Source organism: Gastrolobium bilobum, unplaced genomic scaffold (assembly GCF_033153095.1).
Source record: "Gastrolobium bilobum isolate Gb01-03AN ecotype WA unplaced genomic scaffold, APGP_CSIRO_Gbil_v1 utg15862, whole genome shotgun sequence".
Taxonomy (NCBI): domain Eukaryota; kingdom Viridiplantae; phylum Streptophyta; class Magnoliopsida; order Fabales; family Fabaceae; genus Gastrolobium; species Gastrolobium bilobum.
This window is the reverse complement of record NW_026897899.1, coordinates 16,510-33,698: the sequence shown is the minus strand read 5'-3', so window position 1 is coordinate 33,698 and position 17,189 is coordinate 16,510. Positions and strand designations below refer to the sequence as shown.

Genomic DNA, 17,189 nt, shown 5'->3' with positions numbered 1-17,189 from the left:
CGCTGGCCCATGCAGCGAACTACCAGGGAGCTGCCACATGTCACCAAGTTCGCTTCTTGGTCCTGCGAACTTGGTCAGCTGTTGACACTTGTTCCCAAGTTCGCTAGCCCTGTCAGCGGACTCTAGGGGTGGTGCCACATGGCACATAGTTCACCTTGCCCCTCAGCGAACTATGTGCATGTGAGACACCTGTCACACATAGTTCGCCTTGTCCCCAAGCGAACTTGTCTAGCGTGTCAACATTTAATGCTGCAGAGTTCGCTTGTGTCAGTAGCGAACTACGGGTCCACAAGAAATGTGACACATCATCATACCTAGTTCCCTACTACTCTGGGCGAACTTGCCCTCGTGGAAGACTAGTAAATTGCACTGTTGGCATGGCATTTAGGGAAATAAGTTGTGGAACAGTGGCACTTTGGTCACTGTTCCGATTAATTACGGGTTAAATAATCTTACAATATCTCAATTCTCAAATTTAGTAAACACTTACAAACCTTATTGTAAAAAATGGATAGCGTAGAGTCCTAATCAGTGGCCTTTTATATTTGATGGAGATAGAAAGGAAGAACCAAATTAAGAAAAGAAAACAGATTAGCAGGAATGAAATTCAGATTTTTTAGGCTTTTTTTTTTTTTGGAAGTAGATTTTTAGGTTTATAACAAAGGGAAAATCGATTCTACACACAAATGAGGAATGGGCTTAGAGAAAAAAAAAACTCTACTCTACATCAAAATTAGAGAATAGAACTCATTCTTTTATTTGTGTGTGTAGGAGAATTTTTCTCTCTCATATTACATGAGAATTGATTTTTCCTATAATAAAGTAGAAAAAATAACAAAGTAATACAAATAAATGGTTAATTACGATGGATCTTTATAAATTTATAATAATAAAGAAATAGGATATTGTTATTACCAATTAATGTTACTATCAATATCATTACTGATTTGTTTCACCGTTAGATTGATTATGTTAATCGAACGGTTATGTTTATTCCACCTTTGTTTGATTATGATTCCTCATATTTTATATGAGAAATCATAATTATACAAAGGTGAAAAAAATATAAAGTATTAAATATAGGAAAAAGAAAGAAGATTTTTAAAAAGTTAAATCATAATCGTTTAATCAACGTAATCGATCTAACGGTGAAATAAATTAGTAGTAATAATATTCTATCTCAATAATAAATTACTATATTTCAAAACTCAATTTTAACAAGGAGGTTTTAATTTTATTTAAAAATATAAGTAGATAGAATAGTAATTTAATTACTTTTTTATTCCAAAAATTTTTCCCCTCAAATCCTCCATTCCCCTCGTCTTTAGGAAATTGCATACATGAGGACGTAAACCCACTCGGTCAATAGGACTCACGCAGTCACGCCCTTCTGCCACGTAGCAAAACCCCTATAGGTATTTGGTATTACTAACTCAGCCATAGGATGCACATACTTCTGCCACATCGCAAAACGTGTCATGCTAGATTAATTATGAAACTTTGTACAAGGTAGAATGAAAAATATTTTTCTTAAGTGTGACATTTAGACTTTTTTATGCTAAAAAATAAGAATGATCATCAATCGATCCAAACCACGGTAATTGAATCAAAAAATCGAAAAGTGAATTATCTGAAAATCAAAAAATCGAAAACAAAAAAAAAAACTGTAAAATTTAGTTAGTGAAAATCGATCCAATTCAATAATTCTCCAACCTTACCCTCTACCTACTTGAACCTTTCCTCAATCATAGCACAAAAATTATATAAAAAAATTCTAAACGCAAGACACATTAACCCATCATGTTGAAAAAAGTGAATTGTACTTGATCCTTGTTATATTTTTTTTTAATAAGATACATCAAATATTTTTATTGCATAAGTTATTGTTGTAAAGTAACTCTTTTGTAGGATGAAAATTTGAATTACTCCGTATCTTAAGCAACCACATTGTAAATTTTTTGTCAAAAGTAAAAGATAGTAAATCAACTTTTTGTTGTACTATATTGAAAATTAAATTATTGTTGACTGATACTTCTAGATTGCACAATAATTATCATGCAAACTTTACAAAACCAATACACACAAAAGTATATTATTTGCATAATAATTATCAAACAAATTTTAAGCTTTTCAAAAAATCAAAAATCGATCTAATTCAAACTGAATAAAATTGAATTGGATTGGATCGAATTTGAAAAAAAATCCAAACCGAATGAATTATTACATAATCAAACCAAAAGGATTGAATCGAATAAATTTTACTTCCAAAATTAATCTAATTCAGAACGCAAACACCCCTGCTAAAAGTTGTCACTTTGGTCATTGTTACAATAATAATCCCATACCATGTTAGCCCTTTGAATAACATAAGTCATATTAACAACTTAATATAACAAAGAAAAAAGTGTTTATCCTTTTAAATAACATAACTTATATCCTTTCACTCTCACAAAGAGGTGAGACCCACACCTTTATTTTTTTTGTCAACTCTCTCTTCTCCTTTATCTATCTCTTTCTTAAAATGACACAACTTTACATCCTTTAAAATGATACACACTTTTCCCTATAACAAAATAAATAATTCTCAATATAACAAGGGAAAAGAAGAGGGCGAGCATTTCAGCAGCCGACCTTCGCCCATACCGTCACAAGTCACAAGTTTGCCCTTTGGGAAAGAAAAAGCTTATGCTTGACGACACTATGAGAAGCACATGATGCGGGTATACAATAGCCAAAAATGAGTTTCTTAAGATAGAAAAAAGAAAGAAAACAGAGAGAAAGTTTAACCCATGTCCCCAATGCAAGATCAACTTTTTTCCATTTCCATAAGAATTACAAATCGTAATGTGATACATAGGGACAATGAAGTCACATGATACAGAATCCAACAGAAAAAAGGTTAGTGGCAAATTTATCTCCCAATGCAATGCAAGCACCTCCTCCCCGAGAATATCCAAATGAAACGTGGACCAAAAACTTTCCCTCAGGAAAGCAAGTAATCATGAACCAACCCCAAGTAGTAGCTCACCCAAATTGCATATTTAAAGGGTAGAAGAGTTAGTTTTATCTGATGACATCTCACAGACCTGGAATGAAGAAATCAAATTCCATAGATTGGAAAGGTTCCTTCTAGATAGCTTTAAAACATTGGCATTTACTGCTTGCTTTTCAGGATTGAGATCTCTCCCGGATTTTGGCTCTAGCAAAAAACACTCCTGCCAGAAGACCTACAAATTGCACCCCTTCCTTCAGTGGTCAAACAAAATGTACTACAAACTTGTGCTCTTACACTCTATAATAACAATAACGATAATAATAATAACACCACTTTCAGATCAGTGAATGTAAAGAACTAACCAAAAAGAATGCTACTGGAGTTCTCCAAACTAGTAGGAACTTTAAAGAGAAGGATGCCAGCAATCGAAAGTGGTATCTTATTCAGCGAACCTACAAGGCTGCAGGTGGCAAACTAGTGTGATTAGATATGTCCAGAAGAAATTAAAATGGCGACACTTTTCTGATATAGCATGACATTAAAGACTAGATTCTACATTTAATGAAAACAATTGTTCCAACAATAATCCACAATTAGTTTATGTTATAACCGAGGTGAAAAGTGCAAACATACACACACACAGCTATAGTCAATAACATGTAAAACTACTTTAGAAACCTTAGCAATTGGTAGTTATGATCATACCTGTAGGTTGTAGCCCCTGTCTGATGAAGAAACCACATGGATGTGAAGCTGATGGCTAGACCCAAAATTCCACTGAATGTCATCACCAACCAAAAGCTAGGCAATCTCAAAAGTGGCCTGGCAATTAAAATACATAATATTTAATAAGGTCTGCAGAAGGAAAAAATAGTGAATATTTTTTTTTTGTATTTTGTGAATAGCTTTTTACTTCTGCCATTAACATAACATAAACAATTTATCACATAAAAACACCTTTCCGTGGATTCTAGATCTGTGTATTTGTATAATAAAAAACAAACACACAGCAAAAGTTCACATAATATTGACTTCATTCACTACATGTGGGTTAATACTCACGTGCTTAAGAGATAATCCACCTCATTGAAAACAATGATCAGGATAATTCCCAAAGGCAAAGAAAGGGTGTTATTCAACAAGACCATCGAAAACTCATTTAAATTTCCAGATTTAGTAACTTGCTTTGCGGTATCCATGACCTTTCGTAGGGTCAGCTGCAACAATAAAATGAAAACAACCAATTAATCAGCTAACTTGACTAAAAGCTAAAATTTGGTGCTATCTACATATGCACATTATATATAGTATATTATCCTTTTAAACCAAAACCAAATTAAACCTCGTCTGTGTAGAAGTGCAAAAGTAATTTAGTACTATGAATCTAGAAACCCCTCCAAAGCAAGTAACATGTCAAACTAAAATGCATTGAATCTGTTCTCATCAGGAATAGGTGAAGAATGGCTTGCCTTTAAGTAAAGAAAGTTTGATTGAATAAACTGAACAATTCACCAAGGAACTATATCAATTCACATAATTTTCCTTTATTTGATTTTACTTTCTCACTCAACCATGTCTAAGCATTGCAGCCATCAACACACACACACACACACACACAGAGAGACCTAGGAACTAGGGAAACACTATAACCATAAGAACAACAGCAGCATACAAGCAGATAATATCTATGGCATGTGTTCGGGTCATAGTTGAAACTACCAGAAGTATTAAATTGGGCTGAAAGAGTAAAACATAAAAAGCATTACAACGATAAAAAAAAAAAAAAAAAAAAACAGTTATAGACTTTAGCAAGACAAAGACGCCATTGAATTAATGTTGTGTATGATGATACTGGATTGATATCATATTATCAATATTGATGCCCAGATGAAAAGTTATATATACATGCAAAACAACATTGCAAACAGAAAAAAAAAATTCATAAACTTTTTGTAAAGTTACATTTTGCAGCATTCAGTTGAAATTTCATTTGAAATGCATCTGGACAGTAATAGAAAGGTAAGGAAAGTGGAATTAAAAGAGAATGAAACATCACAAAACATCAATACTCACAGAATATGATGCAGTTAAGAAACAGTTTAGTGTCTGCCAAGCATAGCCAGTGGCATTAAAAGAGAGATCAGTTATCCCTCCAATTATTGCTGAAATGATCTGCAAGGGAAAAGGGAAACTCCTTCAGCCTGTCTTATTTAAAAACTCATGATGTTAAGTAAAGTAAGTATACAACTGATGCACAGTTTCAAGACAATCATAGCAGTAAACAGTTATATGAGTCCAACAAAATAAAAGATGTTTATAGTAAGTATGAATCAAAACAGACAAGCCACCCAGTTCTAAATGCAAATTATCCCACACATCAGCTGTGACAGTCTAGCAACTACATTATACTGAATTTGACTTACAAATTTTGTGTAAACCTTGTCACCATCCTAAAACACCATCCCCACTCTAGACATCATTTAAATCTCCTTAGAAGTAGGACTCAGCAAGACCTAATCAGTAATGCATGAACATTTTGTTATGATAAGACAAATAACATCTTTACCATAGTGACTACATCCTTTGACAACTACATTAAAACTATATGGGCAAGAGTGATGGTTGTAGGAGATGTAAGCAACAAACCAGAACTAGAAGAAGTATAATATGAAAATCCATTATTCTACATCAAAGTCAGGGTCTCAAACAGCCAAAAACCCAGGGATTGCGAGATTCATATGTCAAGATCTTCAACATACCATTAGAAACAGAGCAGCCCAGACTCTGCTGTCGTGGTGCTTCTTGAACAAGTACATTTCACCAAGGGCTGTTATGACATTAGTAACATTTTTCAGGACTGTCACCATGGCTACATTAATGTATTTCAAACTGCACATAATACAAATGGATATAAGCAAAATAATGCAAGCAAGCAAGAGAAAGTAACAAAATGCTCAATTTTCAATTCTGTCCAGAAACTGACACTCGCACAGATAGTAAATGTCAAGATCACATGTTTGACAATAAAAAGTCAGTATTCTTTTGAACTTTGACACGCTCCCTAAATAAGAATAATTTTTCCCTGAATTCTGCATAATGTTTCCATTTCATGATTACACCAGATTACTCGTATAAAAGGAATCTTTCACAACACATTCCGGAAAATATTCTTAAAAAGAAAAAAGCAATGCAGTTTCACACTTAACATTGAACAATTATTAGAAAAGACACATAAAAATGAGGAGGTTATACTTACCACTTTTTTTTCTTACCACGTCTTACAATTAATATTAATATTGTTTGATCAAAATCAAATCAACATTACAAAATGGCATCAAATGAGAGCCATTGATTTGATTTTGATCCAACCATAACAAAGTGGTTGTTAGAGGTGGTAAGAAAAAAAAGTGGTAACTATAACTTATTAGCATTTGAAAAACTAGAAGCATATGAAACACTGAGGGGTAGAAAAGCAGTCACAAAATAACTGCCACCATCCCCTTTGGAAGATGATCAATATATTCTAAGGAAAGAGAGAAGGAAAGCATTACAATAGCCACAAAGTTGAGGACTGCATACCTAAACATGCTTGTAAAGAGCATTCCGACAAATATAACATTCACAGGCAACCAGACTTTAATCAATCTCCATGTTAGTGGTTCAGTTGAAACTAAACCCAGAAGGTTCAACACAGAAACAATAACCACTGCAATGAAATTCTGCATCCACACAATTGTCAGAATCCAGCAAAAGCAACTTCTACATCCACAGGTAAAAGGGGAAAAGAGTTTTTTTTAAGGAAATCAATCAATTACCTGGTACAACATCAAGGATATCCCAGCATTAAAATCATAGCTGGAAAGTACAAACTTGTTAACCAATATCATGCCACATGAGGAAAGACAATATGCAAGTCCAGCCAATAAGGCTTGATTGTGGACTTTAACTACCCTGATATTTCTTGGAGTCTTCTCTCTATTCTTGTCCAACTTGGCATTTTCCATGTCAAGTTCATCATTGGAAGAAGGCATCATTTTTACAGAAAGCAAGAAAAGAAGCTTGCTTGCAGTGATTAGAGGCAACAAACTACAGAGTTCCACAGCGTTCAAGCTATGGAACTCAGGATCCACAAGCACAAAGAAACTAGAGAGAAACGTGAAAAGGAAAAATCTTTTTCACAACCCCATCAATATTTACTATCGATAACAAGAACCCATCAAGGGTAACAACTGTAATCCTCCTATTACCGAGAATCAGATAAAAAAAGGTGTCAAAAAAACAATTAAGAAAAAAAATTCAGGTCATGAATGAAACGTTGGCGTACGGAAGGAATAAAAGGGGTTCTGAATTTGAAAGTGGAAAGTTCTTTGCGTTTGAAGAAGCTAACAAACTTTTGTGGAATTTTTTCGGCTTTTTCCTTGTCCCAATTCTCATGAACTGTTGTGGATGGTAAAGAACCCCTCTTGTTACCAAAAAAAAAAAAAAGAACCCCTGTTTATTGGTTTCAGATAACCTTTGAATTGGATACTCAAAAAGTCAAAAGCTTCTTTATGGTATTCATTTGAGTTCCTAGCATATAACCCTTTGATTTCAGTTCATTTGTTTCCCAATTTCCACGGGTGATATTACTACTATTAGACTCAAAGCAATATCTTAAAGTATAATTATGGTTAGCTTAAAATAATGATAACCATCTAAATAACTTTTTGTGTTATGCCCAACATGGAAACACTATAATATTAATGCGTTTCTAATTAAGTTAACAACAAAACCATTTTCGTTTGACAATTGTATAATAAATCAATGGGCAAAAAATTTGTTTTTTTATTCCATTAGCAATCATACCAGAAAATTAGGCAACTTGGCATGTTGTAGTTGACATATAGCACGTATCCTAAGGTTAGTTATGTACCAAAGAAAAAAATGTTCATGTGCCAAAAAAAAATAAAAAAATAAATGCTAAGGTTAGTTGCTACTTGAGACTTATAAGATGTTTGACCCAAAAAAAGGAGATCCAAAATTTGTTGATCGAATATCACAAATATCAACGGCGAGAATCCATTGACATAGTGGCACATGAAAATTGAAAACGCAAACCAAATTTTCAAATGCTTTCTATATTAAGTGGATTTTTTCCTAATGCTTCAGTTACGATTCAACTAAAAAAAAAAAAAAAAAAATCATAAGCATGATTTCGCATGAACTACATGATATTGATATGGCATACCTTTCAATAGGAGTAATAGTAATGCTGGATGGGATAAGCCAGCTCCGTGAATATATTATTCTATTTGAATACAATAGTAATGCTGGACCAGTTGGGTCATGACCAGTTAGGGTTTGGTTGAACGATCAAATAATAAAGGGAAAAGTTATTAAAAAAAAAAAACTATAATTTCTCTTACAATCACTTATTCTCTTACAGTTATTATTTTATCATTTATCTCTTATGTTTTTTTTTTCATCTAATCCATCTTCTAACACTCTTAAAAATTAAATTAAATTATCTGTTCTGGTCGGCCCAACTAGCTAACCCAACAACACAGATCCAATGTCAAAGCCACTTGTCATCTAAGTCCTACCATTGTTGCGATCATTGTTTCATGCAACAGGTTCCCCAACGTAAGACATCAAAATATCCTATGTTGGGGCGCGAACCTTTCCTTTTGCCCCACAGGCAACCGAAATGGTCAACCTGGAGATCCTTCCCTAATACCCCTGCTGCATGGCAGCAGTTGCAAAGCGTCTTATCACAACAAGGCAAACTAGGTTAGCTCTTCCCCATAATAGTTGACTAACCTCCTGATGTGTCTCTGGCAAGTGTGGTTTTTCAAGTTGAAATTGATAAGAATTGAGTCATAAAAGAGCAATTTAAATACATATTTGCTAATTATATTAATTCTTTCTATGTCAATGATAATTCTCACCTATTGATTGTGTTTATACAAGTAAAAGAAGTGAAAATTACAAAATTATAAAATGCCTGTTGACGCGACTCCACACGGGTGTAGCACAGTATAAATTCCAGCAACATGGCGCAGAATGGCGGCACACTGGCGCACACCCGTGCCAATTTACGAACTTTGCAGCAGTGTTTTGGAAGTGGCGCCAACTGGCGCCACAACGGCGCCAACTAGCGCCGGTTTGCGGAATATGCAGCGTTGGCCAAAGCTGTTGGGTTTGCTCTTTTACTAAAGCCCAAATGGGTTATTAGTATGAGAAGAGCCCAAGGAACCTAGAGCCCAATGAGCTAGGGTTTCTTGGAACCCATATAAATAGTACCTCTTAAGTCATCAGCCTCAAAGGTCTTTTTTGTGAGAAAGAGGCAAGCTCTGAATCTAATCAGTGCCCACACACTTCCCCTTCCTCCTCGAGAGATAGTTTGGAAGATCTGCCACAGTCCAGCTTCAAGGAGGTTGTTCGTGCTGCGGCGCTGAGGTGAGCTGTTCGTGAAGAGGAATCCTACAAGGGAAGATTCTACACGAGACCTGCGCACCGAGAGGTAATTGTGAAACAAGGATGATTCGGTAAGCATACCAATGTACTAGGTCCTAAACCGCTTCCGCATAAATCTAAGTTTTCCTTCAATTGGTATCAGAGCGCCGGCTGTACATTGGTATGTGAATCTAGTTTCACTATTCATGTAATTAGTTTTGCTTCTTGAAATGTGGCACCTAGGGTTCTAGGATTATGGTATGAATCTAGCATGTGTATTTTATAATTCATTTTCATAAAAGATTAAATTTTAATCGGTAAAAATGCTTTAATCCATGGTTAAGGTCTCTCGTGTATTTCTCGATTTGTAACAAGGAGGCTAATCCCATATGATTAGGTTTCCTCCTTGCTGTTTTTGTTTATTTTTGGAATTTCTGTGTATTTTTCAAATATTTTGTAAAAGTTCAAGATCGAGAAACCGCGAGTAAGATGCGCAGTCAGAACTTTCGGAGACTTTTCGAGGTCTTCCCGATCTCGGAATTAGGCGATCTATATATGGTTGGAAAGAGGACGGAAAGACGAACGCAACGGTGGGTGGCGTACCGCCATCTGAGTTTACACGCGCCCCCACGCGCCTCCACAATATTCTGAGAGTGGCCGCCACTCTCCGGCAAAGAATGGGAGAGTGAGGGAGCGTCCGGCCACCTTTTTGGGTGATTCCGGCGGCGGTGCACTCGTCTATACGTGGCGGTCCTTCCCCTGGAGTTTCAGCTTGATTTGACTTCGGGTGACGGCGCGGCAGACCTGACGGCTAGGGTTTCTCTTTCGCGTCGTAGGGTTTCTCGCCAAAGGATTGGGTCTTTGGGCTTTTGGGCCCATGAAACCCTAAAGGGGCTTGAGACAGATACTATGGGCTAGGCGAAAGTCGAATTCCAAAGTTGTATTATTTTATTTTATTTTATTTTCTTTAAAATAGGAAGGCCATGGATTAAAGTAATTAGATTTTATTATTTAATGCTTTTATTGATTGGTATAAATTATATGATTGATAACATGCGTTATTGCGATAACATGCCATATAGAATAGGTGGTGCCATATTGTTGCATAACTTGTATGATTGCATGAGCATAATAGCTATTATGTCTTCAGCGACTAGTATGATAGTTATTATGGGATTATTTTGATTTTAAATCATCCTAAGAAATTAATTAATAATTATTATGATTTTTATTAAAAATCTAGATTAATAATTGAATTAATTAATTTTGGATAATTAACATCAAGACAAATAATCGTTATGGAAATTATTTTGATTTCAAATTATCCTCATAAATGATAATTATTATGATTGTTGCAATCTACATTAATAATTAAGTCAGCTATTTGGATGATTTAAATCTAGAAAAATAATTAGAGAAAATTTCCTAAGAGAATTCTTTTATTTTGCGAGTAATTTGTGGGTTTTCTGAAATGGTCATGGAATAACACACGCTGCATACAACATTCATGTATCATGATTGTTTGGAGCACACGCTGACGTAAAGTGACCGGATTTCAGGACCTTAATGCTTTCAAAATTATGTTAAGCTTAGTGCACGTTTATCGGCGCTCTTACTTATATAGTTTTTGAAATCAAACAAAGGATACTCTCAATTAAATAATTCTTGGAAATTAGAAAATGTTGCTTATGTTGAATGGAAGGAGATTTAAATTAAGAGATTAATTCAACCTTCAAGCGCATTATAGGACCATTAATAAAATAATCATGTGAAGTCCCATCGAATAAGCATGATTGGATTTTATTAGATTGGACTTAAATATCTATGGGAGGAGATTTAAATTAAGAAATTAATTTAACCTCCAGGCGCATTGTGGGCCTATCAATAAAATAATCATGTGAGGCCCCATCGGATTAGCATAATTGGATTTTATTGGGCCTTAATAATTTCAAAATTTTAATAAAGTATTGTACGGCCCATCGTCGATAATACTAAGTTATTAAAGATAATTTTGAAATTAAACAATGAATTCGACTGACCTTATGAAAATTCTCAAACAAAAATGTTGAATGGGTGAAGGTTTTAAAATTTAATTAATTTTAAAACCTGCGGGCTCCATTTGTGGGTTTATTAGTGAAATGATTATCGCTGAAGCCCCATCGGATAAGGATAATCAGATTTCACTAGATTAAATCTTAATAATTTCAAAATTTTAGTAAAGTATTGTACGGCCCATCGTCGGCAATGCTTAGACACTAAGGGTAATTTTGAAATTAAACAATGGTTAATTACATTCAACTTTGGTAAAATTGTTAACCCTCCCATCGAGGCTCTGGCAATGGCACTGAAGGCCCAAATAACAATTTTGGTTTTTACAAGTGACTTGCCCATCGTAAGCCTTGTAAAGATAAACTGAAGGATTGTTAACAATAAACAAGAGTAGTTATGAGAATCTACTTGCACTTCGTTTGTTTATTGCATTATTTGTTTGTAATTGTGTGCTTTATATGTTTTTCAGAAAATATCTTAGAAATGATTTTGAGTCGAAAACCTCTAGATGGTACCAACTATGAATAAGTGAAAAGCAAATTTTTTGATATTGTTCTAAAACATGGAAGCTAAAATTTGTTCTGACAATGCGAGGGCCATAGCAACCTGCAGAGGATGCGTCTTAGGAAACTAAGATGCATTTCTCAGATTGGGAAAGGGCAGATATGGTAGTTCACTGCTATGTTCTTGTCAGTCTTTCCAAATACTTTCAGAAGCAAGTCTACATGATTAAGAGTGGAGTAGAAATGCTTCAGGCTCTTAATGACATGTTTGCTGCGTCTAGCAGTTCTGCTAGACAGAATGCAGTCGGTGAAGGCTTTGCTAAGAGTCTTGTTAAATCCAAAGAGAAACCCAAGGGTGGTAACAAGAACAAAATAACTTGGTTATCAGTTGTCAAACCAGTTGCTATGAAGAAGCCGCAAGGCAAGTTCTTCAAGTGCAGACTGAAAGGACACTGAAAGAAAAATTGCCCAGAGGTGATGAAAAGAACCAGACATGGGTATATTGAGGCCTGATCAGTGAATGAATCATTGATTCAGGAATCACTGATTATGTTTGTTACTCTTTGAAGTAGTTCAAACATGGCATACCTGTCAGCAATGGACATAGATATTTTAAGCTTGAAAATGGGAACTTGTGTCTGCATTTGCAGTAAGACAAGTTATTTATAAGACTATGGTTTTGGGTGACTGTTTATTTGTTCTAGATTTCAAGAGGAATTCAATTTTTGTTAGTTGTTTTGGTTAAAACATGGGTTGACAATGCAATTGATTCCTCAGTTACATTTCGAAGTTCATCTTCGTCTTGTTTGTTCTGGTACATTGTTTAAATAGTCTTTATTACCTATGTCCTATAACCTTTTTAAATTTGTTATGTTGAATGGAAAGGATGATGAACAAGGATTTTCACCAAAGAAATAAAAGTTTCAAATGAAACATAACTTTGGCCTTTGTGATTGAGTCACATTATCTCAAGTAGAAAATATGTTTTAGTTAAAAGAGATACTGAAAGTTCAAGAATCTTTTAACTAACAGCTACATGTTAGTCCTATTTGGAAGGTAAAGTGGCCAAGCAATCCTACAAGGGCCAAAAAGGTTTGCGCAACTATTCAACTGGAACTGGTACATACTAATGTATGTGGACCAATTAGTGTTCAGACCAGAAGAGGTGATGAGTACTTCATTATATGAATGTTTACTCTGGATTTGGACAGATGAACCAAGTGCGCCATAAGTCTAAAGCTTTTGGAAATTCCAAGAGGTTTAGTCTGAGGCAGAAAAGCATGTAGGTGTTCAAATCAAAAACACTTTGGTCTGACTAAAGTGTTGGCTACCTGTCTGGTAAGTTCAGGTCTTACCTGATTTAAGAGGGGATAGTTTTTGTAACTGTCAACTCTAAGAATGCGTTAGTTGAATGAAGTTGCAGCATGTGAAAATCAAACATTTCTAGACTTGGTGAAGATCATGTTCAGTTATTCATCTTTGTCAATGTTGTTCAAGGGAGATGCATAAGAGAAGGAAATGTACCTTCTTAACTTGATTCCGTCAAAATTTGTTGTAAAGACACCTAAAGAATTATGGAAAGGGTGTAAGCCCAGATCAAACCATATTCGGATTTAGGGTGCTATGGCACACGTCCTACAACAGCAGTCAAATGAGATGGAATCTTGTATGGAAGAGTGCATATGTTTTGGCTACCCTAAGAGTACTAGAGATGATTTCTTATTTAGTCTTAAGGACAAGATAATCTAAGTGAGCACTCACATGATTTTCTTAAAGGAGGACTAGATAAGAAATTATAAGCTCTTAAGTTAGGTTATTCTTGATGAGATTTATCTCAGATCAAGAATTTCCAGAATCTCTAGAAGCTTCATCCACTGTTCCCTTGATTGTTCAAGAGGGGATAGATATATCTCTAAGTGAACAAACAAGAGAACCATGATTAGAAATTCAACATGATAATATATAAGTGAAACTAGTAGAAATATTAGTATCACATGTAAATGAACAATATCAAGGATAAGCGGATCCTCAAGAAATTGAAGATCCATCATTTGGCCCACTATTTGTTTTACCTATAAATACCCAAGGTCTAGTACAGTACATTCGTAGTGGGAGAGAACCTTGTTAACTCTCAAGTTGTTTCTTGTTGAGTGACATTGATCCTACTAGTTACGATAATGCACTAGAAGATGTTGTTGATCAAGTGTTGCTCAGGCTATGAACAATGAGATGAAATACTTGTATTTCAACTCCGTTCAGTCCTAGTAAAGACACCAAGAAGGGTAAAACCCACAAGGTGCATGTGGACATAAAAGGCAAAGAGAGGATGGACAGAAAGGTGAAAACCTTCAAAGCTAGCTTGGAGGCATTTTTTGCCAGACGCCATGCTTGAGTCTATCCAGATTCTCTTAGTTGCTATAAGTCTCAATTATGAGAATACATTTTGGGAGTTGGATGTCAGGATATCTACATACAACAACCAAAAGGGTTTATAGCAAATGAGTAGGAACACACGGTATGCAAGTTGTGAAAGTCTATTTCATAGACTTAAGCAAGCATCCAGGTCTTGAAACATCAGTTTTGATCAGGTTATCAAAATTTTGATTTTGAGAGAACCTTGATGAATGATGTGTATTTGTATGTAAAGGATACAACGGAAGACAGTAGCTTTTATTGTACTTTATGTAGATGATATGCTCCTTATTAGAAACAATGTGGAGGTAATATCAAGCATAAAGAGTTGGCTAAGTTAGTGTTTTGGTATGGAAGTACTGGGGAAGCCAATTATATTCTTGGTATAAAACTCTTATGAGACCGGAAGAATAAGTTGTTGGCATCACCTCAGGCTACTTACATTGACAAAACCCAAAATTCAACATGAGAATTCTAAGAGAAGAATTATAATTCTCAGATGTGGAATTCATCTTCCTAAGGAGTGACCAAAGACTTCTAAGAAGGAAGAATGCATGAGCAAGATATCTTATGCTTTGGCAAAGGTAGACTCACACATATCATGTTGGGCGTTAAACCAAACATCTGTCACGCAGTGGGAGTAGTGAGATAGTACCATTTTGAACCTAGAGGAATACTAGATTATTGTTAAGCATGTACTCAAGTATCTTTGGAGAACGAGAGATTATATGCTAGTTGGGAGTCTTGAAAAGCTGAGTTTTCAAAAATTCAGTTATTTCAAGTGGATATTGACTCAAGAAAATCAACCTCGAGCTATGAGTTTTTCACTAAACTCAGATAGCATTAGAGGTGGATCTTGCAGACCCAGTTACTAAGAGTTTGCCTGAACTTGTGTTCGAGAGGCATGTTACTTCTTTGGGTCTTAGGAGGATCCCAGACTTGCATTAAGCAAGTGGGAGTTATTGGTTTCATTGTGCTCTTGGAGTAAGACAATGAAACAATAAAATAATTTTCTGAATTTCATAAATAAGGTTTTATTTATTTATTTTGCGCACTATTTACAAACATAAAGGTCCGGATCAAATTGTGGAGTATATGATCATATGGATACGTTCATAGAGGACATGATCATAGGTTCTCACAATTGATGAATGGATTCACAGCTGTTAAATAAAGTTGGGCACTTTATTTAGGCTGCAATATTTTATGAAATGGTTTTGTCTGAATCATTGTAAAATATTGGTGTGAGTTAACATTCACATTGAAAGGATCAAGGAGAGATTTGATTAAGGTTGTTTTTCTGTCATAAGGTATCAAATCTCCAGTTAACTATAGTTATGTGATTGCTCTTAATCCTGAGTTTATTATAAATAGGTAATCAAATAGTTTTCATTCTTTGATTTACCAACGGGTGAGGTTCGATCTATTGACGGCCAATAACTCGGTATTTTGGGAGTGAGATTATTTGATTATCGGTATTTATGAGATAAACAACATGGAATTTGTAGGATATGTCCCCTTGATATGTTTCGGTACTTGGATATTAAAGACACTGGCCAGTGCATGTAATCCATTAAAGAAACTATCATAGTCAAGGGAATAAATAATTGATTGAGTTACAGAAAACTTGTCAATCAATTATAGACATTCTACAAAGGGGCGATGCATATTCATGTTATAAGTGTTGTTAATCTTGGAGTTCAAGTTCGGGCTTTTAGTGGAGTAGCACCGAATTAGATAATCATTCGTTGATTATCAGGAGCCTTGATTAATAACAGATGGTAGATCCCCAAGCTAGCTTGAGACAAGGGATGGGGTATTTTTCGGACAGATGATGACTTATGGGTTACATGATCTTGGGTTTTACGACTCAAGTTTGTATCCAAAAGAGCAAGTGGGAGATTGTTGGGTTTGCTCTTTTACTAAAGCCCAAATGGGTTATTAGTATGAGAAGAGCCCAAGGAACCTAGAGCCCAATGAGCTAGGGTTTCTTGGAACCCATATAAATAGTACCTCTTAAGTCATCAGCCTCAAAGGTCTTTTTTGTGAGAAAGAGGCAAGCTCTGAATCTAATCAGTGCCCACACACTTCCCCTTCCTCCTCGAGAGATAGTTTGGAAGATCTGCCACAGTCCAGCTTCAAGGAGGTTGTTCGTGCTGCGGCGCTGAGGTGAGCTGTTCGTGAAGAGGAATCCTACAAGGGAAGATTCTACACGAGACCTGCGCACCGAGAGGTAATTGTGAAACAAGGATGATTCGGTAAGCATACCAATGTACTAGGTCCTAAACCGCTTCCGCATAAATCTAAGTTTTCCTACAAAAGCATGGTGCAACTTAGCGCCAAAATGGAGCCAAGTGGCGCCACTATACAAGCGGTTTTTCAATTTGGACAGAGGCATGGCACTGACTGGCGCCACACCAGCGCCAACTGGCGCCAGTTCGCGGGAAAGATACACCGTGTTTTCTGAAGGGTATTTTCGGAAAGACGAGCTGGGGATATAAAAACGACGTTGCTGACAGAAAGAAGGCACTTTTCGACGGCAGGGAGAAAGAAAACAAGGATTGCAGAAGGAGGAAAGGAACGGAGGATTGTTCTTAGTCTTCTTTTTGTAATTATACTCTTTATCTTTATCTTATTTAATTTTATGTCAGCCATGATAATAGTTGGCTAGTTTCTTTTTATTGTAGTTAGGGTCACAAATCCTATGTGAACCCTTTTTGCGATGGATTGATTATTTCGCTCGTTTATTTTAATATATTTTATTTTTACTCTGTGCGTATTGATATTATTTCTGT

The 17,189-nt window shown here is 35.4% G+C and overlaps 1 protein-coding gene across 1 annotated transcript; it reads right to left on the bottom strand.

Annotated features, from left to right (window-relative positions):
• Positions 1-2,776: 2,776 nt before the first annotated feature.
• Positions 2,777-7,517, bottom strand: LOC133311293 (GDP-mannose transporter GONST1-like). The gene is made up of 8 exons (XM_061512320.1): positions 6,811-7,517; positions 6,575-6,714; positions 5,755-5,884; positions 5,069-5,167; positions 4,058-4,212; positions 3,701-3,817; positions 3,358-3,455; positions 2,777-3,227 (listed from the first exon to the last, which is right to left on the bottom strand). The coding sequence occupies exons 1-8, from the start codon at positions 7,027-7,029 to the stop codon at positions 3,169-3,171; spliced, it is 1,017 nt and encodes a 338-aa protein (XP_061368304.1). The 5' UTR covers positions 7,030-7,517; the 3' UTR covers positions 2,777-3,168.
• Positions 7,518-17,189: the final 9,672 nt, after the last annotated feature.